This window comes from Culex pipiens, chromosome 3 (genome assembly GCF_016801865.2).
Source record: "Culex pipiens pallens isolate TS chromosome 3, TS_CPP_V2, whole genome shotgun sequence".
Lineage (NCBI taxonomy): Eukaryota > Metazoa > Arthropoda > Insecta > Diptera > Culicidae > Culex > Culex pipiens.
Window position 1 is genome coordinate 158,633,041 of NC_068939.1, and position 23,328 is coordinate 158,656,368.

The window sequence follows — 23,328 nt, forward strand, 5'->3', positions numbered from 1 at the left end:
TACATGAATTGTTTGATAAACTTATAAACTACGAAACCCTTACGTATTTGACGTTAAATTTATCGTCATACTATTATTACAATCAATTGTTTAAAAAAGTGCATTAAAGACTTGAGACTTGATCCCTGCATTTTTACAGTCACTGAAATCAGCCTCAAGATTAAATAATTAGGCTGGGTTTTCGTACATAGTTTTTTTTTAGTATAGTTGTACATAACTAACTGCAGTTTGAACCATTTTTCAAAAGTTTTGTAAACAAAAATAACCAGCTTTTATAAACATGCTCAATTTTGGTCTAAAAAAGAAAATTTTAGGTTTTTAAATATTTTGCATGCTAAACTTGTTATATTTTGAACACAAACGTACAGGTTTAATGTGAAATTGCTGTAACTTACAGAAAATTAAAAGTTTGGATGAATAAGAAACATTTTGCTTAAGATTTCTTCAAAATGTTGAAAGGGGGATCAAATTACCCCCAACATTTTGAAAATTCCGGTTTAAAATATTTTTTTTAAACTCTTGGCATGATTCGAAGAGTTTATCTGATGAAATACCCTTATCAGCCAAACATAGTTGAATGTTTAAGCTTTCAATTCATGCAAAAAGTTCATAGTTTTGTGAGAAAATGACAGAGTTATGTGCGATTCAAAAAAAAGGGATCAAGTCCCCCCACTCTCCCCTATATTAGCCAATTTTAAATTTTTAAAAATCTAATAACAAGTCCATGCAAAAAGCTTCAGAATTCAGAAAAAATATTAAAATGTAGAATTGTGAACTATAAAACGAGGCTAATTAAATTAACGTTTCAATGAATAAGCTTGAATTAATTGTACCTGAATTGGTTAAAAAGCAACAAATTTATTACATTTCTGTTAAATTATTGGCACTGTTGCATAGTTGAAAAAAACTCCCGGGTCCCGGGAATTCCCGGGAAATAGCAAAATACAACTCTCGATTCCCGGGAAAATGAAAATCTCGAGAATCGTCACCCTCTAATCTGCAGATTTCCGGAATCAGTTCCAGAGTGGCCAAAGTTGTAACTTTTTGGCGTGAGTGTTCGCTCAAAATTTCATCAATTTTGGCAGCACAAAGCAGACCCAAACGAGCGTTGGAAGAAAAAAAGAACTATGCTGAAAATAGAAAAATAGGCGTGGCCCAATGCACACGACGTTTTTGAAATATTTTTTTAAAATGCTTGTAAAAGGAATAGCATAACTTTTAATAAAAGTGAAACAGAAATGTTCACAAGAAGTTGCTCTACTCGTTGGTGTACTTGGCTTTACTGAATTTTAAGGAACACTCCAGATTATCCAGCATCATTCAAACAAGACCGCTTATTAGGCTTAAAATGGGTTTATTTCCCCTATATGAAGATTTTCCGAGGAATCCGATAAACATATTTTCAGAAATAGGCTCTTTGGTCCCGAGACCTTCAAAACAGCATTTTAAGTTTTCATTCGACCTTTTCAAATGTTAGAAACTAGAAAATGTTGAAACTTCTAACTATTTTTCTATAAAATCCTATCTAATACCTTTTCGTTTGCGTGCAAGACAGCTGAAATCGATAGAAGTGGTGCGGAGTTATGATTTTTTGAAAAATGTGTTTTTTGCGAAATCGATGAAATTTTTTGGACCACTTTAACACGGCGTAGGTCACCCTAATGGCCTTTCAAAAAAAAAAAGATTTTTTTTCAACCCGGTTGGAGAACTTTTTTTTAATCATGCTGTTTTTGTGGAGTACTGCTGAATATAGACCCTTCTCCGAACCCTCCGAGCTACGATGCTATGAGAATGTCTTTCTGGTCAGTAAAAAAATACTCACCATTTCGATGTCTAATAATTAGAATTTTGCACAACGATTAACTCGACGACTCAGACGTCAGCGTGCTTTTCGATCAACAATGATATGGAAAGGGCTTATTTATAATACAGAAGGAATTTGGAAATTTTACGCATACATTAAATACATCACGACGCCGTGCCTTCCGATCAAGGATGATAAAGGAAGGACTTCTTGAGCACACTTTTAACAATTAGGATTGCAAACGAACTAAACAAAAGATGAACTATCCTCTAAAAAAGGAATCACTATTCACTATACATAATGGTTTTACAACCACGTGGTCTCACTACTCATTAAGAACTCGACGAAAAAAAAATCAATGCTGGTGAAATCAACAAAAAGAACATATATTTTTAAAACTAGCTATTTCGAAGGATACTCTCAGCTTAGGATAGTAACTTTAGACAAGTAATACTTAACCCCTTTCCGCCCAGAGCGAAATAGAGATTTTTAACGTTTTTCTTTATTACTAGTCACTGATTTGACCAAAATGGCTGAAATGTTATTGGCTGTCAGATAACATTCTACATAAATCAGTGTAGGTTGATTCAGGTTGAAAAAGTGCATTGCCGATTTTGCATTATGAAGAGGTAATATTAAAAGGCATTAAAAGAGGTAATATTCAACCTTCCAAATTTACACCTTCTAAATTAACACAATTTTTTACTGTGTAGCGTAAGGATGTTTTACGTAACATTTCTGCGTAAAAAATGGTAAATATCCGATATCCATAATTAGGATTCAGATGTATGATTTTCAGAAAAAAAACAATCGAATTTCGGTATATCAAGCGAACTCAAAGTACCATGCTTTTCCTTTGAAATGAGTTCTCAGTACATTTTGCTGGAGACGCGTGGTTTTTTATGTTCAATTAATGTACAGCAGAATACAGTTATTTTAGGTTTCCATATGTATTTTCGGATCATTTGCAACCAGAAACGACGAATTTGGACAATTCTATCAAAAGTTAGATTCTGCTCATGTTTTTTTTTGGAACCGACGTAAATCGAAATTTCAAACAATTACGATCCTAAACCGACTCGAATGCAACCGCAGCCACTGCAGAGAAAATCTGAGTACTAATATGCTCACATATTCACACACAGACATTTGTTCAATTTTCGATTCTGAGTCGAGAACTTTTAAATTTTTACACAAATTTCTGATTTTTGATAAACATTTCGTAAAAGCAGCGACTATCAATGTGTCCAGGTGTTCAAAAGCATACTTCTGCACTTTTTGAAAAGTGGGTGTGTGTGCCATGAGTTCGTCAGGTTGTGTATACCTACCAATAAACTATCAATGGAACCGTTGATGGCACGCGGTTGTTATATACATCATTCCACCAGCCCTTCACCGTTACCAAGCCAGAATTGTGTGGGGAAAATGTTCTTGACGATATCCTGCCCTGCCGCCGTGGCATAGGGACATGAACAAATTACGGAACTTGGTAAGACGGTGAAAGGCGGGCTTGAAGACGATATGGGGGAGAAACTATCACTATTTTAAATGTTCATTAATTGCAGTGCACGGTTGGACTTTTTGATCGCTGAAATGTAGCAAAATTATTTATGCAACTGAAATTATTTTATTTTCATCACGTTGAACTTCATGAAGTCTGTGGTTCAATGCAGACCAAAACTAGCTTTCAATCAGCACTGAACTGTATTATCCTTCCTTCGAACCTGGTATTTATAACTTTAAATCGCTAATTTTGGCTAGAAAAAAAAAATACCTGAAACACCGTACAACGAGCGTAAGAACAAAAAAAAAATCCGTGTATGCACCGCGAATGCCACGTGACTTGCTGATATCGTCCTCGTCGGTGGCGGGGTACACGATCCGAACGTTGTTTTATAATAAATAAATAACCCATCCCCTCGGAACTTGCACGGGGTGGAAGTTTTCCGCGAAACCGTGAGGCGCGCTTTATGTCCTGTTCCGGCTGCGAGCGCCGAAGTTCAGTCACTTTCAGGCGGCCGTTCGGAACGGTTCATAGTCCTAGCTCGGTAACAGTTCGTAGATCCAGGCGTATACCCAGTACATACCTGAGGCATGGAGTTGTAGTTCCTCAGGGCTTCCGTTCCCTTACCAACCACATCCGGAGTCCGTTGCCTGCTGCTTCGTCGGCTTAGCTCGTCCATGCCACCAGGCACAATCGATCTAGTACGCGAGGTAGTTGTGGGGTGGGCGGGTGCGGTTGGCAGTGCAAATTCAATGTCAAACGTAACGATCCATCATCATCGCGGCAACCCCCGTTGTCAACGTCTTTCACTTGGAAATATCTAGGTCATTCCGCGTTCGGAGGTTCAGTGGCCTCAGGGTTCGTTTCCAGCACGGAACTGTTGGTGGCAAATTTTTGGTGCAGTGTGTTAAATTTGTGGAACAACGAGTTCAGTTCAGGAATGATGCCTCGGCGTGAAAATGCGGCCAAATCTGGCCGGGTGGTTGCCAAACGGAAAACGTCCAGCGAGGAGGAATCCAGCGAGCAGGGTTCGGCCACCACTTCGAACTCCGGGTCCGAATCCGGCACGACCGATGGCTCGTCCGGGTCGAGTTCCGGGTCCGACTCGGAGATGGACACCACCGAAACGTCCTTCTCGTCCAAGAGTGCCGTCGAGTGTGTTGGAACCAGTAGCAAGCAGCAGGGATTACTTAAGGTGAACCACCGGTCGTACGCGGTGTTCTGTGAATCGGGCCGGAACTGTAAAAGTTTCTGCAACAGCAACGGTCCCAACGGCGTGGAACCACTGCTCGAAGAGGCCCGGAAGGAGCCCAAGTGAGTGTTTCCGAGAGGGTGGAATATATTTTTTTTCCGTGTGCTTTGCAGTGTATGTGTGTGTGTATCGTACTCCGGTTTAAGCATTGGGATGAATAGAAACGTCGTTAAAAGTGTGAAGTGATAAATTTAGTTACGTTGCAATTTACTGAAACTCCAAAGTTAATACTTCAGTATCAATCAAATAAAGAATTGAGAATTATCTTTAAAAATCGGTTGATTTCATGACATTTTTATTTCTAATTTAATTGAAGAAATCACTATCAATAAAACTACTGTTAAAAATGTTTTGGCAGCTATGGTGTTTGAATATTTGAAGAACAAAAAAACAAATGTGGATAAGGTCAAAACGCAGATGAGAAATTCTCTACGTTTTTGAAAAGCAACTATTTATTGTACTTATGCCAACATTGTCCTTTTGCCAAACTAGTTTTTATTTTCATACAAACTAAACAATTTTACGGGCTGGTCGTAGTAAAATAGATATGTCATGAATCGGAAAACTGTATCTTGTGCCAGGATTTTCTAATCGATTCGGCAAAGCCTTGGTCGTTGATTTAAGAGCGAGTTTTTCACCAATGTGTAACAGGTCGTATCAAGGTGCTCCGATTTGGATGAAACTTTCAGCGTTTGTTTGTCTATACATGAGATGAACTCATGCCAAATATGAGCCCTCTACGACAAAGGGAAGTGGGGTAAAACGGGCTTTGAAGTTTGAGGTCGAAAAAACATTAAAAAATCTTAAAATTGCTCGCTTTGTCGTAAAACTTCATCAATTCCAACTCTCTTAATTGCATTCGAAAGGTCTTTTGAAGCACTTCAAAATGCGCCATAGACATCCAGGATTGGTTTGACTTTTTCTCATAGCTTTTGCAAGTTACTGTTAGAAATGGATTTTTTTAATACCTTAATATCTTTTTGCAACAGCCTCCAACACCCATACTCCCATAGGTCAAAAGATAGGTAATTTCATGGACTATAAGCCTATGGAAATATCTTTTTGGCCAATCGCAGTTTTTCTCATAGTTTTTTGATTTTTCTATAACAAACATTTTACAACGTTAGTTTTTGCACTGTAGGCCGTCATAGCGGCACTTTGTGGTCTCAATTTTGTCATATTTGGAATCCTCGGACAATTTCACGTGAGTTAGAAGTATTGGAGTTGTAAATTTGATAGGAAAAAATGCCATTTAGAATGAATTAAAATATTTTTTAACATTTTGTCGAATTAAGGATAAAACAGATATTCGCCTACTTGACACAGCATTTGACGTATTGATCGCAGGGTAAATAAGATCTATTTTTTTTTAAATTCAAATTTACAACTCCAATACTTTAAACTTACGTGAAATTGTCCGAGGATTCCGAATATGACAAAATTGAGACCAAAAAGTGAAGGCTCATATTTGGCATGAGTTCATCTCATGTATAGACAAACAAACGCTGAAAGTTTCATCCAAATCGGAGCACCTCGATACGACCTCTAGAACAAACCGAGCAATATAAACAAATACTGCCTCTTAAACTTTTCAGAAAATAATAGGTACGGAACCTCCACAAACCACGTGAACACTTTTTTGGAAATCTCAACCCCCCCCCCCCCCCCCTCGAGGAGAATTGTCCATACAAAAAAACTTCTTTATATGGAGCGTGGACAGTCGCCTTAACCCCCCCTCCTCCCCAAAGTGTTCACGTGGTTTATGGATGGTCCCTACGCGGAAAAACAACTTATCCGATTTATTATCTAAAAGTGAATGAAAAATATATATTTCTTAATTCCAATTTTTATATGCACTCAAAAAATGAGTTCGCGTAAACGTGAACAGAGTTCATGCCAACGGGAACCAGGAAGAAACTGTTCAACTTTTATGGTTCACAATTCAAAATTGCACCATGAAAGTTGAACAGTTTCTTCCTGGTTTTTGTTAGCATGAACTCTGTTCACGTTTACGCGAACTCATTTTTTGCGTGCTTTTTATTGCAAAATGTAGTACCAACGATATGAAATTTTGAAAAAAAAATTGGATTTTTGGAAAAAAAAACTGTAAATATTGTGAAATTAAGGTTCAAAAATCATTTTCAGATGGAAATTTAAAATTTGCAATCGAAAATAACTCTACAACTTATTTGAAAAAGTGCACCATTTTCGAGCGCTTCGGAATTTATTTTTATTTTTTTTTTGTTATTTAAAATGCTTTATGAAAAGAAAGCATCCCTGCAAAAAAAAGCTGAGGAAATTTCCTGTCTTGTGTCATCTAGTTTGCTCTAATTTTTTCAACTCGCGATATGTCGAAAAATATTGGTTCGATTTTTGATGTTAATAAATGAAACTCATGTGAAATATTTGAAATTTAAGAATCAAGAGTAACCTTCTGAAGGTCCAGAAATAAAATAATCAAAATTTTAAAATTGAAATTATAGGCCACGGTTTTAACACTTAACCGAAATAAGTGTTAAACATGAATTTTTCACTGGCCCAGTTGTTTTGCAATCACCAGTCTTCAAATACAGCGAAATCTCTTTTTTCGCGATGCGTTACGTTTTCTAAGTTGAAAGTTTCTTTGGAATGGTGCAACAGTTTTGCAATCTTTTAAAAAATTCAAGATTTGTTCGTTTTGTTCAGATCCACAATACGCTTTTTGAAGCATGCAAAAATATTGTATGGTTTAAGAGAAATCGACGAAATAAAAAGCCTCCGCGTAAAAAGAAGTTTCTCTGTATCTGAGTATTTAATTAATTTAACATATTTTTAGTCGATCACAAACATTTTAGATAAAGTACAGTAATTGTTGTTTTCAGTTGATTAGACTTTTTTTTCCATTGAAAAGACCTCAACTTTTAAACATATTTTTTTGGCCCATGTCATGGCAGAAGGTGATTATTATTGCAAATCAATGTACCTAAAAAAATCTACGCGAATAGACGCTTATCGGTTCCTTTTCAAATATCCGTGACTTAGATAATTTTTTACCTAAGGTTTTTCTATTTTTTTTTCCAATATTAAGCTTTTGCATATATATTTTTGGAGGCGCACGATCATTCACAATGCTTTGTTTTAAGTGAAGATTTAAGAAATATCGGACCCCTCCTTTGAAATATTTGGAATATTTATAAAAGAGGTAATTCAAAAATCCTAAGGTAAAATATTTTCTAGGACGCGTATATTTGAAAAGGACCCACTAAGTGTCTTTTCCACGAAGATTTTTTTGGGTACATTGATTTGCAATGCTAATATTCTTCAGTCATAACGTGCCTGATTTTTCGGTCCGATTTTGAAGAGAAGGGTGGCATAAAGTTTGAAGAATTATCTCAATTGAAAACTTAAGCATAACATTTGAAACAATCGAGTTAGAAAAGAAGCCATTTCCCTTAATCAGGTTTTTTAAACAAGCCTGAAATATTAAAATCAAGCGACATTTTTTACAATCTAATTATGATTTTATTTTTTTAAGAGGATCAAATCAGTTGCTAAGATATCGGCAGTTTAAAATGAGGTTAATTATGACTCTAATTTGATGAGAGAAATCGAGAAATCAAAATTAATTCTTTAGGAGATTGTAGCGCAGCAACAGACCAACTACACTGTAAAAAAAATCATGGTAATATTACATCTGGGAAAAATGTGTTATTTTACCTCTTGAAATGTGTAATTTCACCACTTTTCTGGTGTAATGTTACTTTGTCAGTGAAACTTGGTTCTCTTCGCAAATTTTTGTTTTTTTCTTGAAACCATGTGAAATTTCATATTTTTCTCTTTCTAATAAATTATCTACATGTTTTAAATATAACAAGATGTACAAAAAGGATAATAAACATTAAAAAACACATTTAAATCAGTTATCAAGCATTGTTTGAGTTTTACCTCAAACTTTGTTACAGTTCTGTTTGCTTCTTGATTCTTGATTGAAAGTTTGCTAAAATTACTGCTACTAATTTATTAATTTATAATTAATTTATTATTTAATTTACATCGTTTTACGCTCCGTAAAATTTCTGTAAAGTGCGGTGTTTTGAAATTATTGCCTCCGTGATATTTGTGTTTTTTAGGCGTGAAAAATCACTAACCTATCAATAAAAATTGCAACGAACGTTACTCTAATTTAAAAAAAAAAGTTTCTTATTCATCCCAAATGCTTCTGGCTCACAAATTCTCACACAGTATGTCGTTAGAAGTAGTGTACATTTGTTGAATATTAATAACCTTTTTTACCTTTAAGAGTTGTTCCACCAGTATATTGTAAGTTTATTTTCTTTCGCAGTCAAAATAGAAAAACTCGCGCCAGAAACGAGAAAGTTGCACATAAAATCAAGAAATCCAAAAGAATGTAAGATTTATTAAATTTTAGCCACAGTCGGTATCATAAGCTTGAATATTGCCACCTAAGGAAATTGAAAAAAATGTTGTGACTAGCTTACGATAACGGCTGTTTGCACACTGAACTATTCATAAACTCATTTCGCACTGTTTTTAACAAGCTCTATCAACTGCAGATCAATCAGTTGCAAACTAGACGGCAATGACTCACTCTAAGACTGAGTTGATTTTTCGAGAACCGATCGACCGAAGTTGACGCATTGTTCATCTCACCACAGTTATTTTTCGCCGTGGAAAGCCCACCGTGTCCTTGTTTGGTATTTACTCCCACGCTTTTGCTCGTTCCAGACCGCCAATCAGTATTTGCATCCTCAATAGCCGTTATGACATTATACCTCGCATCTGCCGAAGACTCGGGTACAAGCTGGTCAGTGAGCACGAGCACTGGAACGTGTGCTGGACGGATTCGCTAGTTGGTGTAGACTTTTGCCGGGACATGCGGCGCTTCCAAAAGATCAATCATTTCCCGGGCATGTTCGAGATTTGTCGGAAGGATCTGCTGGCGCGCAACCTGAACCGAATGCTGAAGATGTTCCCGGCGGAGTACCACATTTTCCCGAAGACCTGGGTCTTTCCGGCTGAGTTTGTTGCTAAGATCTTACTTGGACGCAGGGGGATGGTTTGAATTAACTGTTGGATTTTTTGTTTGGTTTGTCCCCCTTTTAGTCTTGGTGAAGCGATCGCTTACAGCAGGACGCATCGGAGCAAAACGTTTATCCTAAAACCAGACCAGGGATCCCAGGGGAGAGGTATATTTCTAACAAAAAATCTGAAGGAAATCAATCCGAGGGATCGCATGATCTGTCAGGTGTATGTTCACAGGGTAACTAAATTTTTCATTGTAATATGATGAGATTGTTGTATTGAAAACGGCTTTTATTACAGCCTCTGCTGATCGATGGGTACAAGTTCGACCTTCGAGTTTATACTCTCGTGACTTCGACAGATCCGCTCAGGATATTCGTGTATAAGGAAGGACTTGCGAGGTTTGCTACCAACAAGTACCGAGAACCATGCATCACAAATACCTCCAACAACTTTATGCACCTCACCAACTACTCGGTGAACAAGTACAGTCGGTTGTTTTCAAACGACGACGAAGCCGGTAGCAAGAGGCGTTTTGCGACGTTGAACCGGATACTAACTTCCGAGGGGTACGACATTGCCGAGCTGTGGTCCAACATCGATGACGTGATTGTCAAGACGATACTTAGCGCTTGGCAAGTGCTGCGACACACGTACGCTGCCAGCTTCCCAACTCACGACATAATTCAGGCGTGTTTCGAAATTTTAGGCTTTGATATCCTTATTGATCACAAACTGAAACCGTACATCCTCGAGGTCAACCACTCGCCTTCGTTCCACACGGATGAGGCCATCGATAAGGAGATCAAAGAAGCGCTGATACATGACACGTTTGTGATGCTGAATCTTAACGCGGAAGTGAAAAAGCGTGTGCTCGAGGAAGACAAACGGCGCATTCAGAACAGGTTACTGCAGCGGTTACGTGAATACTCTAAAAATAAGGAAGGTAGCAAAGAAAGCAGTAGCGATAGCAAAACCGGCGACGATGACGATCCAAACTCGGAGGAACGACCTGGTCCTTGGGCGGAACAGATCAACTGGGAAGAAACGCATCTAGGAAACTTTCGTCGAATACTGCCAGCTCCAGGCGATCCTGACCGGTACGCCCAATTCTTTCTGGCGCAAAATCAGGCCTCGGTTTACAACGAAACGGCCGCTAGCAAAAAGAGGGAAGAGTGTGCCAAACAGCAAAGGATCGAGCTGGAGGAACGTTACAAACACAATCAAGCAATGCTGCACAAGACCAATCCCAAGGGACAGCTGGGTGGTGCCGGGAAGGCACTCTGTACCGGCGAGGACGGAACCTTGACATCGATGAAGAAGAAAATGAAAAAGCGCAAACCAAAGGTGATCAAGGAAAAGGACTTCTACAGTCCGGACGTGATCTTGGACTACGAGGAACGCGAACGGATCGCGCTTTTGGCTCAGCGAGACTTTCTCATCCGGACGTGTGGGCTGGTTCAAAATGTACGGTTTGTATTGACAAAGGTTACATTTCTTCTAATTAATCTTATTTTTCTTTTTAGATTTATTTAAACTTCAACCGCCAAAAGCTGCTCACCATGTCCGACCAGCGGAAGTACCGGGAGGCATTCGCGAAGCTGGTGGCCAACGATCTCCTGCAGCAGGAATCAAACAGCCTGCAGTCTAACCATTCCAGTTCCAGCACATGTCTTCCGGTGCTGTCGAATCACCACCTCGGAGCCAGCGGCGGACCCAACTCGACTGCCTTTGGCCAAAAGTTACACCTCAAGAGTCTTGTCACAATCAACGATACCGCCACCTGGATGCAGTGTACCGAGGTGCAAACGCCCAGCCGGCCTCCACTGCCGTATCTGTTGGCCTCGCAGCCCACCAACTATCGGAGCACCAAGTCGACGATGGCCCGCCAGGTGTCGAACGTGGTCAAACGGCACAGCATCGACACCAGGCAGCTGTACTCGGCCTCCGACAAGGTCATATAGTATTGAGCCGCGGCGGAACATCCGGCAATGGTGACGGTCTTCCGCCAAGTGGCGGCAACTTCCGAAGAATGGCATGCTGTGGCTGTGTGTATGTGAAACCCCGATCAACTTAATCAAATTTTCTGCCCATGTTTTAAACTAGGTGTAATAAAATTTTATTGTGAGCTTTTGAGTTAAATGTTTTAATTCTACGGTTTGTCCAAATATTACGTCCAGAGATTCCCCCTTCCCCCTAATTATGGACGTAATTTTTCAACAAACCCCTACGACGAAACATTTTCTGACTTTTCAGTACAGTCAGTAGGGTTTACATTAAGTCTGGGGTGAGATTGGGTCAAAGTGTTTTTTACGGAATTTTGCAATTTCTCAAGGGTATTTTCAATAAAACTTAATTCTATTGAAAAAATGTGTAGAGGATATCTTAAGAAAGCTTTGCTGAAAAAATCACGTTCCTAGAACAAATCCTGACAACAGCTGCCAAGTTGAGGTAGGTTTTGGCCAAAAATTATCTCACAAAAACAATTAGGGACCATCCATAAACCACGTGGACACTTTTTTGGAAATGTCGAACCCCCCCCTCCCCCTTCGTGGACAATTGTCCATACAAAAAAAATCTTTTTTATATGGAGCGTGGACAATCGCCATAACCCCCCCCCCCCCTAAAGTTTCCACGTGGTTTACGGATGGTCCCTTAGCGGAAAACTGCAAAAGTGACGAGAATAGGTCTAAAAGTGTGACCAAATGTGTATATTTCCCCTATTTGGACAATTTTCGAATATGGGTGGTTCCATACACTTTTCCCTTCAAAATTGGACATTTTGAAATAAAGATATTTCGAGATTATGGAAAAATATCCCTGAGATCCCTGAGAAACTACTTACTTTTACTGCCATTCTTGGACGACAAAATAGCCTACTTTTCTGTACCAAAAATAACAGAATCTAATAGCACTTTTCAGCACTTGTTTTGAAAAGTTATACTTTTCAACATTTTTTTTATTTAAACGATTTATTGACAAAATACATGAACATTTGACTTATAATTTCACTCAAAGGGTGTTTTTCAGAAACGCAAAAAAATGTATTGAACCTGCTGAAAAATCTTCTTTTTGCAACATTGCACAGTGTTCGGAATGGCAAAATTAAGTGGAATAAATTTATAACTCCTTTATTTGACGTCCTAGCCAAATGGTGTCTTCGGAAGAGTTGTTGTACTTGATAAGGGCTATCTTTTGAAGTTATTGACTTACAGGGTGACGACCTTCCAGGGTGTCAACCAAAAACTAACTTTGTTGGATGACGTTGTAGGGCTTTGGTGTCTTGTGCAAAGTTGTAGAAGAGAAAATTTCATGAAAGTTTGTCGAAGGCGTTAAATTTGTAGCTCTCAATCTACTCGAGATATACGCCATTTTTGCAAAAATGGTCCAAAAAAGCACTTTTTTGGTGATAACTCAAAACGTTTGCATTTTAGCGGCCTACTACATCTTTGCCCAAGACAGCAAAATATTTTGAGCCTTTATTGAGGAGTTATAACCATTTTTAAGTGATTTTGAGCCTATTTTCAAGTTGCTATGTTTTCAAAATGGCGCATTTTGGCGCAAATCCGAACAATGCACCTGAAACAACACACTTTCAACTACATTTCCTGAAAATATCTCCGTGTCTATCCGTGTCTATTTTTAGATATCTCGATTTGAATTTGACGGTTTTTAATCAATTTATTCATAAATGTTATTCGAAATCATGTTGAATACTAGTTGAAAATCGGCGAATTGAAGGGTAAATTGATCGAGTTTTATGGAAAATACTTTGTCTATGAAATAATACGACAACCTTTCTAAAGTGACCAAATATAAAAGGAAATACTTAATTTAAAATACGAACAATTATTTAAAATTTTAATTTACATAATTTTTGGGCTAAACATGTTTTTATTCATAATTTTAGAATGTGTGTCATAATTTTAAGCATAAACAATGTTTTTTTTTCCATAAAATCGATCAATTTACCGATTATTACCACGTTTTCAATAAGATTCCGCTTAAAAATATAAATAAATTGATTAAAAACCGTCAAATTCAAATCGAGATATCTAAAAATAGACACGGATAGACACGGAGATATTTTCAGGAAATGTAGTTGAAAGTGTGTACTTTTAGGTGCATTGTTCGGATTTGCGCCAAAATGCGCCATTTTGAAAACATAGCAACTTGAAAATAGGCTCAAAATCACTTAAAAATGGTTATAACTCCTCAATAAAGGCTCAAAATATTTTGCTGTCTTCGGCAAAGATGTGTAATTTAATGTCATAAACAACTCTTCCGAACATAGTAGGCCGCTAAAATGCTAACGTTTTGAGTTATCACCAAAAAAGTGCTTTTTTGGACCATTTTTGCAAAAATGGCGTATATCTCGAAGTAGATTAAGAGCTACAAATTTGACGCCTTCGACAAACTTTCATGAAATTTTCTCCTCTACAACTTTGCCCAAGACACCAAAGCCCTACAACGTCGTCCAACAAAGTTAGTTTTTGGTTGACACCTTGGAAGGTCGTCACCCTGTATGTCAATAACTTCAAAAGATAGCCCTTATCAAGTACAACAACTCTTCCGAAGACACCATTTGGCTAGGACGTCAAATAAAGGAGTTATCAATTTATTCCACTTAATTTTGCCATTCCGACCACTGTGTATTGTTGCATAAACTACTATTTTGAAGGACTGCTCAGATGTTAGCTCTAAATTTGGTCGTTGAAAGCGTAGATTGCGAGACAAGTGCTCTTGTTTGCTCACTAGGGTGATAAAAAAAATAAAATTTCGGTGAATCTGGCTCGATTCTTTAAGTTAAAAAAGAAACTGTGCCAATTTTGAGTGAAATCGGTTTAAGGGTCGCTATTTGTCGTTGGAGTTTGCTGCCGTTTTACGCATAATTGTCTCATGTTCAAAAAAGTGCAACTGAGAAAAAGGCGATTGAAAATTTTCGACCGTTTTTTGTGTTTTTACGCATAATTGTCCCGTGGGTCCCTATTCAACCCATATGTCCCTGATCGTTCCAGTTAGCAGTTTAGCACTCTAATTTATTATTCTCTTGCTAACGTCATGATTCGAAATCCGGACACTTAGTAGGATATAATTTTTGTTTAAGCTTGCAAAAAATCATGCAATAAGTTGGAATTGTAAAAATATCATCAGGATGTAGTATAAACAGTCAATTTTAAGAGAGTGCATGCAAAATATGCCTTTTCTAACCATTTTTCGTCAGAATTTTAAAATTAAAATGACTTGTTGTGTTTCGAATCCCAGACACTGATAAAAGCTGATTCGAATTCCGGACACTTTTGATTCGAATTCCGGACACTCGATTTTGCTTATGTATCGCACAAATTTGGACTGAAATTTTAGTGAATGGCATTCTTTAGGTCTCAAATATGCAGTTAACATCAAAACAATTGATATTTTGTACAAAAAATTGCTAGAATTTGAGGAAATCAGTACCATACATTTCTGCTTTGCCTTCCCGGTGCTTCGGACGCCTATGAAATATTTCACGTGAAATGTTTCGAATTTTTGATAATCTTATAATTTTACTATATTTAATTGTTTTGACATTAACTACAGCGTTCAAACAAACCTTAAATGAAAGTTGATGTTAGAATTCATCAAATAACCCATTTTTAACATTTATAATGCGAACTTATATCCAAATAATTGATAAAACAAGATGAGATGTCCGGGTTTCGAAGCGTCCTGGAATTCGAATCATGACGTTATACAAAAGGTAAACAAGACACAATGCTTTGTAAAACTAATGATTCTGCGGAGGAAAATACTTGGTGGGATAATTATGCGTAGAACGATGGGACAAACAGACTTGATGTTGTTTTTGATGAGTTTCCTAACAAAGTACTAAATTTTATGTGTTTTTCGAAGAGTAAACGTCAAACTAAACCTAAAAATGACAAAAAGTCAGAATCGACCAAAAATGGCATGGGACAATTATGCGTAGAAAGGCAGATTTGTATGGGAAAAATTGCAAGAATGTATGGGGAAAAGCAAACAATACAAAATTCCACCAAAAGGTGGCGTTAAATGTGTCGGATAATTGTCAAGTGAAAGATTCCTAAAAGTCAAATTTTATGACAAGCAACTCTGTCTAAGACCGCAAAGCGACCCAAGTTAATCCTGTTAAGTTATTAACGAATCCAAGAAGGTGTTCTCTCTAAAAAAAGACCCTTAAATCTTAACCTATTTCGCAAATAATTTTCACTACAAAACGTCCATGTTTTCTAATTTTTGAAACATTACTTGCCCTAGTTTGGTATTTTCGTACCAATTTTCTCATACTAGCACAGGGTTTGCCATGTTGGCGACTAGTTTTGTAGCATTTGGCTCAGTTTTTGGTTTTGGTTTTGGTGAAAAACATGACATTTGCTGATGATTTTGATTAACATCAGACGAAATAATCTGCTTTCCAGTTGGATGTACATCAGTTAAATTTAGTGATACGCAAATTAAAAAAAGTAAAACTTCGATTGTAGATTGATTAAAATTTATTGGTTATAGTAAAAATAACAGATAATGCTCACTAAAAATCTATATTTACAGGTAAATCAAACACATTACGTTCATATAATTAACTAAAAAAAGGAGGTCTTCTTACAACGCATAATTCGTTAATTTTTATTTGAATCTTCCATTCTCCTCATTCGTTTCGATTTCATACGACAACACACAAGATGTGGTTCGTCCTACTGCTTGTGATAGCAAAACATTAAACGGTTCAGTCATCATGTTTTGCCTGCTATCCTGATTGACTGATTAAAGATTTTTTTCTTTCGAGATGCTTTGAATGCTGCAGTAGCTGCTGGCAAAGAAAAAAACAAAATAAACAAAATCTAACTAAATAAAGGAGACGTACCGTGTATATCAGTGTAAAAAAATAAATGAGCGCTGGAGGCCATAAGCGTGTCGCTTGTTATTAGTGAATAATCTCTCTTGTTTGCTTCATTGTTGGTTGTTAGGTTGTTTTATTTTTCATCTTCAAACAACTTCGGGTTTGTTACACTATTCGACTCTGCTCTCTCATGAACCTTAAGGGGGAAACCGAACATTGATGCTCACTAAAACTAAGTTCAATCTGGCTGGTTAAAGAACGTAATTTTACTTAACTAAATTTCGCATAAAGGCATCGAAACGAAAGATGACGTTTGGAATCGACCTGCAGGCGGGATGAACAGCGAAACAGCAGAGGAGAAATGTTTCAGTGGGCGTCGTGAGAAACTAAACATGGTAAACGTTATTTGTCCGTGCTGTTTTACTGAACCAAAAGAAAATGTCTGAAGCTGTACAGTCTATATTGCATTCGTTTATGGATTTTTCAGTGTGTTTTTGTTCTTTTCACGGGGGTTTCCTTACTTCCGGACAACAACAATTTGCAGGCTCCAAATTCCTGCCAATAACTGTCATATATTTAGTGAACAAAAACACACTTCAAAAGAGTTGTGTTTTCTCTTCCTAACTTATTTCTTTCACGCTCATCGGGAGAAGCGTTTAAATAATTTAAATATTTTACTTACTTATCAGTTATTTTTCTGCATTTTTTTTAATATAATGATTAAACCATACGTTATTATGTATATATTTGAGAAGGCCATTTTTGATTTCATTTTCTTATCGCGCTAAAACCTTAAACTATTTTTCTCTTGCAGACACTCAATCTTTTCACCAATCACACAGTTCACATTCACATTTAACATTTTTCGCACGCAACATCATACCAACTTTTTACAGGGATTCTCTCAACCTCGGGCTGCGTTGCTTCCATTTTCGCAACGTTAGAAGAAACAACTCAACTATGGCGCTGTGCTTCCATTTGTGATCTAACGATTCGCGTTTTGTTTTGCTTTTGTATTGTTTTATCTAACTACGGCATTTGCTTTCTTTTCCTTCAGTATCCTTTAAGAACACTAGAATGTCGCTGTTTGTTCTTCATTTCAGTAGTCACCTCTCTCTAATCAAGACTTTTGCTATTTTCCAAACGTTTCCGTAGTAATCACTTTTGCTAAACTCCATCCAACAGAAAAGTAAACTCAGTCGCACTCGTGCACTTGTTTCACCTTTCACAACCTCCAACGTTCACACACTATGTACAGGACTCGGTGCAGGAACTTTTTGACAGGTAGACGTTTGTTCAAATCTTCGATGAGAAAAAACTACATAAGCGTTGATTCAAAGATTAAAGTCGTAGTAAGTAGGGGAAGATAGTTTGACTTTAGGTGTGGCGTTTCTTAGAAAAACTTTTACGTTAAGCTTGAGTCATTGAACCGTAAGAGTATGATGCTTTGAACTATGTCAAGGTTTTATGCACCGAACAAAATGAGCTTTGACCAAACGCCTGCCTGCAAATCCTTCCGGCACCTCATAACAACATCATTCAAACCTATTTCGACCAACGTTTGTCTTCAGCGCTGGTTTCGCACACAGCGACAAGCCGAGAGGAACTAGCATCGTTCGAGTGGCGACGAGGACATCAACCGGCCTTGCGTCTTTTTCCGCCGGTGGCCGTGGCTAAGACTGCGAACCGGTTGGACTACGGCTTAAACTTGACCAGTGGTATGTTCTTGGAAGACAGACACTTGTCGCAACACCACTCGGCGTACACCTCCGTGTGGATAAAGTTGAACGCCGCGTCCGACAGTCCACTGCACGTCCTGCAATTGAAAAGAGTAATATTTAGTTAGTAGAACATCTTTCAAACACTCACGGGGTCATTCTTACCTGTGAAACCAAAAGTTGCAGCCAGATTCGCACAGAATTCCTTGATCGTTGTCGTGCACCTCTTTGTGGCATCCGCCGCAGGGATAGATGGGAGGTGCGTTGGGGTTCTGCGGGTTGAATACTTTCGACTGGTCTGGTGGGTACAGCTTGCCGGACGTTACAGGCATCGGTTTAGGTCCGAACATACCCACGTGGTGGTGATGATTTGGTAGCGGTGGTCCATTGCCTGGGGGTCCTCCGAGCGAACCCATTGGGCCCATACCGGAGTTCATATGCATGGGATGTCCCATCGGGTTGCCCATTCCCATCGGCGGGCCGCCCATTCCCATTCCACCGGGGCCACCAGGTCCCATTGGTCCTCCGGGTCCCATTCCGGGCCTCAATCCGGCATGGCCAGGTGGCATATTGCCGTGCGGGGGCATTCCCATGTGATGGTGCATACTGTTTGGTCCTCCCGGACCACCACCCATCGATGGAGGCATGTGAGGATTTTGCTGGTGATTTCCGGGGTGGTTTCCGGGATGATTTCCAGGGTGGTTACCGGGATGGTGCGGCGGATGGTGATTCATACCACCCATCGAGTTTGGAGGCATGCCGGTCATTCCTCCGGGACCCATACCAGCTGGGTTCATGCCACCTAAGCTATTGTTACCAGGACCCATTCCGGCAGGATTCATCTGCTGCTGGGGCATTCCAGGACCGCCGAGAGGGCCACCTGGGCCTCCTCCACCGGAACCTGGACCGCTACCTACAGGCCCACTGTTAGCACCAGGACCTTGAGGGTGTTGAGCGTGCGGCGATTGCTGGGGCAGGGGAGATGCGTGCGGTTGCTGCTGCTGCTGCTGCTGCGGATGTGGTGGATGAGGCGGAAGTGGCTGGGACTGGGTGTTAGGAGACTGATTCGGGGGCTGCTGTTGATTCGATACCATCGATGGCGACGGGTTAGGCTGACTCACTTGAAGTTGCTGCTGGGGATTTGACTGTTGCTGCTGCTGCTGCTGTTGCTGACCCTGCTGACTATTACTTTGTCCCATCTGATGAGGTAATTGATTGAGGTTCCCTGATTGCTGATTTGTCATTGCACCATTGGGTAGGTTCATTCTATTATTACTATTAACACCAGCCACGTTTGGAGACGTCTGGCCACCGACGGTCGCGCCCGCCGAGGATACCGGTTGACTATGGCCTGCCGAATTGGGACCAAGCGGCACATGGTTTGGAGGACCATTTCCAAGGGGACTATTCATTGGAGGGCCCATTGGACCGTTGTTTATGTGGCCACCACTCGTGTTCATTGGGCTGCCCAACATGCCGCCTTGGCCACCATGGGGAGAGCCCATTCCGGGCATTGAGTTCATCGGACTGCCAATGTTTCCTCCACTCATGGGACTTCCAACTGGTTTGTTGTTCATCTGCTGCTGGCTCATTGGTGACATGCCGCCCATAGGACCCATCGGAGACAGGTTCTGGTTCATGCCACCCATGGGACTCAGACCACCCATTTGCGCTCCCGGCATCGTTCCCATAGGACTCATTCCACCTCGTTGTATCGGGTGAGGACCCATTCCACCCATCTGACCCATTCCGGAGTTCATATGCATGGGATGACCCATCGGACTTCCCATCCCCATTGGACTCATTCCTCGCATCGGTGGTCCTTGAGGTCCTCCTGGGCCAATCGGTCCATGAGGGCCCATACCGTGGTGTGGAGAACCATGACCGGGACCATGTCCCATTCCGTGCGGTGGCATTCCATGCATCGGTCCACCGTGGGGAGGTCCATGCGGAGGTCCGTGGTGACCCATAGGGCCCATATGGTGAGGATGCATTCCCATGTGGTTCATACCCATCGGACCTCCATGTCCCATTCCGCCACCACCCATGTGACCCATCATTCCGGGTCCACCGTGATGCATATGACCCATATGCGGCGACGGGGTGTGGGTCGGCGTATCATCAAACGGGTTTGACGCCACGATCGTATCGCCGTACCCGGTTGGTGGAGGAGGTAGCAGGTCCTGCGGTGTCGGTGTCGGCACCGCTTGTTGAGCCGCCGAGTTCGCATTGTTTGCGTTCGAAGTTTTCCTTCGCTTCTTCGGTTGACTTGGAGCCGATATTGGCAGCTGGGGCGACTCCGAGGGAGATTTAAAATCCGGCGGACATCCGAGTCCCGGACCTGGTAAACGGTATGATGCCATTCCAAGGTTATGGGTCATACCGTACGATCTTCGTGTGCTCTACGAAGAAAGCCTTTCAAGTTGTGTTTTTGCTCACTGTTTAGGGAACAATCTCGCTTAAGTACTAGTAGAACATTCACTTATTTACATTCAGAAAACACTTTACGCGGCAGCACACTGTCACTACTTTTTTTTTTCTATATTCTACGTGCGTTGTTGGTTTACAAAGTGTTATTGCTCTTCTAATTATTACTTTCACTGTCGTTTTCGGTTTCACACATTCGCTCTGCGTAGGTTTTGATAGTTTGTTTTGGCCAGAGGAGTCGTCGAATCGCCAGCTAGATACCACATAATATTAGCATATCACTGGACCAATAGGAACGTCCTTTGCTGGAAATTTCTTCACTGGAATCACTGGACTGTTATCAGGTGCGTGTCGATCGCAGCCATACTGAACCGATGTTGAACTGTTGGAAGAAAACGCAGTTATTAGTACTCTATTGATTCAGACCTAACATAAATTCCAAGATTGCTTTTCCCGTTTGTTTACCTGCGACAAAACCTGCTCAAATTCCTCGCGACAACAAACATTTTCCCGTGGCTCTATTGCCATTTTTGCACTTTTCCCAAAAATCATTTTGAACTGCGATGCGATGAGTGTTCGACCGTAAAAATGTCCGGAAGAAGAACACGGACATGGTACGGCATTTGAAAAAAATACAGGAAAAAAAAATCACCAGCCAGTTCTGTGTGTACGTACGTCCAACACCTAGTGATATGTGTTGTGTGTAGCGAAGAAACCAGAAGAGAGATGTGAGTGAATGATTGACCTCAGCCAACCAGACAGGCCCGAAAGGCAGCAACATCAGAAACGCTTACACTGACTGGCCCCGATGCATGGGATTCAATGAAAACGTGCGAATAAAAATATTTTATTTTCGAACACGAGAGGGTGATGAGAGCGAGGAAAAATAAAAATGGATGCTGCCTCCCGAATAACAAAAAGCAAAAAAGTTTCGAATATGAAACAAAACGTTGAAGAAAAAGAGGACGAGGAGAAGATTTCTCGATTAAATTTTCAAAAGGTCCTATCTGCATAGGAAACCCATGAGGGATAGGTTGTTTTGAAAATTTAATCTAGATTTGTCAAATGCAGTGCTGCCGGAAACTTTGCGGTACATGGTTCTGTTTTAACGTGACGTTTTGTGGTATTGTGACGTATCACCCGCTATATATTGAAGATTATTGAAACAAATTGCACAAAAAATATTCTGATTTTTCAAGAATAATGATTGCAACTGATTTCACTTGATGGATAGAAGATATTTACATATTGGATGCATAAGAGTTCTCTTTTGAAGTTCGACCAAACCCAACATACCTGGCAACCAGGCCACAAAGCTAACCTCACAATTTTGAGGCAATGTTCGAAATGTTCGAGGAAAGCATAATTTTGTCGCAAGAACAATCTTACTGAAATCCTACAATCTCTTTCCAATACTCACCACTGCATGTTTACTGATTCCAGTTAATCCAAAGATATTTCATGTCGACATCCACATCCTGGTTACATTCCCGGAAGCAATCCGTACTTGTCGGGAGTCCTTTTGCTTGTTGGGTGTCGTGCCGTCTCTTTTTTACTACCACACTTTCGAACGTACGATCAATCTTCGAAAAAGCATATTCCAAATGGACAGCCAAAGCTTGCGGTCCGTCGAAAGGGCAACCTGGCTTCCCTAATCGTGACCGATGGCGGCGGTTCCGTGATCAAAACATCTCCGATGATTTGCCGCTGTACAGATTTGCAACAGCTCGGGTTTGGAACAATCGCCGCCAACTCTCTTCCTAGTTTAGAGTTCAGGTTGTGGGGACACTTTTTTTCGGATGTTAGTTTGGGTTTGGATATTTATATTTGTATTGATGTTCCCCCTCGCAACGCACACACTGACGGATCCTGCAGGAGGGAACCGACTCCTGTCTGTCACACAAGAACACACACACACACCCAAACACACCGCGCAAGAACGTCGCGAGAAAATGAAGAAGGAGCGAGGTGTTTTTGGCCGCACGAATATCTGGCCCGGTTTCGGTCGATTCCGGCCAGAACCACCGGTAAATCCTGCTTCCGGGCTTCGGGCAGCTGTTGACGCACACTTTGGCCCCCGGGGCGCACTATTTCGGCCAGGAAAACAACTTCTTTTCGCGGAACACTCGCTGTGGACAGGCAACAGCACAAAATAATCGTAAACTCTCGAGAGTTTTTCCTTCTTCTTTCCTTCAGTTTTTTTTCGAACTACCTATCCGCATAGCGTTTTTCGCCGGCCGCGGCGGACCCGGGACACGATTTTTTTCTAACTATAGCAGCTTCCGAGCGTGCGGCAGGTAAGCTGCCATAATTATAGCATTTACTTGGTATAAACCATGTACCCACTATCTTGCTGGTAAGCGTCATTTTCGGACAAATACCATCTGGTTATTCAATTTTGATCATTATCAAAAATGTGTATAATATCTCAAACGGCAACGGTCGTACCGCTTGCTATGGGCGAATCCTGAATTCCTTTTCTGCACGGAATGTTCCATTAAAACAGAACCTGTGCAAAATTTTACCCAGATTTAAAACAAGGCTTAACCGTTCACCCTCTTTGCATTATACAATAGTCCAAAGAACTTTTTAAACAATCTTTCATTTAAAAAAATAAAATTAAGATTTTTCCATTTCTTTTTAAAAGAATAGAATTTGTAAAATTTGAAATTAAATTATGTTTTTAAACATCCACATACAAATTTTATATCCCACCGGCAGTCGCGTACTTGTGCTTTGTGCACA

At 40.0% G+C, this 23,328-nt stretch overlaps 2 protein-coding genes across 4 annotated transcripts; one reads left to right on the forward strand and one right to left on the reverse strand.

Annotated features, from left to right (window-relative positions):
• Window positions 1–3,994: 3,994 nt before the first annotated feature.
• On the forward strand, window positions 3,995–11,718 carry LOC120414815 (tubulin polyglutamylase TTLL13-like). 2 transcript variants are annotated; one of them, XM_039576141.2, is made up of 6 exons: window positions 3,995–4,622; window positions 8,882–8,947; window positions 9,286–9,579; window positions 9,664–9,820; window positions 9,883–11,049; window positions 11,109–11,718. In XM_039576141.2, the coding sequence occupies exons 1-6, from the start codon at window positions 4,249–4,251 to the stop codon at window positions 11,544–11,546; spliced, it is 2,496 nt and encodes an 831-aa protein (XP_039432075.1). In that variant the 5' UTR covers window positions 3,995–4,248; the 3' UTR covers window positions 11,547–11,718. The 2 variants fall into 2 exon arrangements, with proteins under 2 accessions (XP_039432075.1, XP_039432083.1); XM_039576149.2 differs by lacking the exon at window positions 8,882–8,947.
• Window positions 11,719–17,075: 5,357 nt separating this feature from the next.
• LOC120414259 (protein pygopus) lies at window positions 17,076–22,789 on the reverse strand. Of its 2 annotated transcripts, none has more exons than XM_039575374.2 (3): window positions 22,004–22,789; window positions 18,322–20,965; window positions 17,076–18,254 (listed from the first exon to the last, which is right to left on the reverse strand). In XM_039575374.2, exons 2-3 carry the CDS (start codon window positions 20,535–20,537, stop codon window positions 18,134–18,136), a joined length of 2,337 nt encoding a protein of 778 aa, XP_039431308.1. In that variant the 5' UTR covers window positions 20,538–20,965; window positions 22,004–22,789; the 3' UTR covers window positions 17,076–18,133. The 2 variants fall into 2 exon arrangements, with proteins under 2 accessions (XP_039431308.1, XP_039431317.1); XM_039575383.2 differs by lacking the exon at window positions 22,004–22,789 and adding an exon at window positions 21,049–21,446.
• Between the last annotated feature and the right edge of the window lie 539 nt (window positions 22,790–23,328).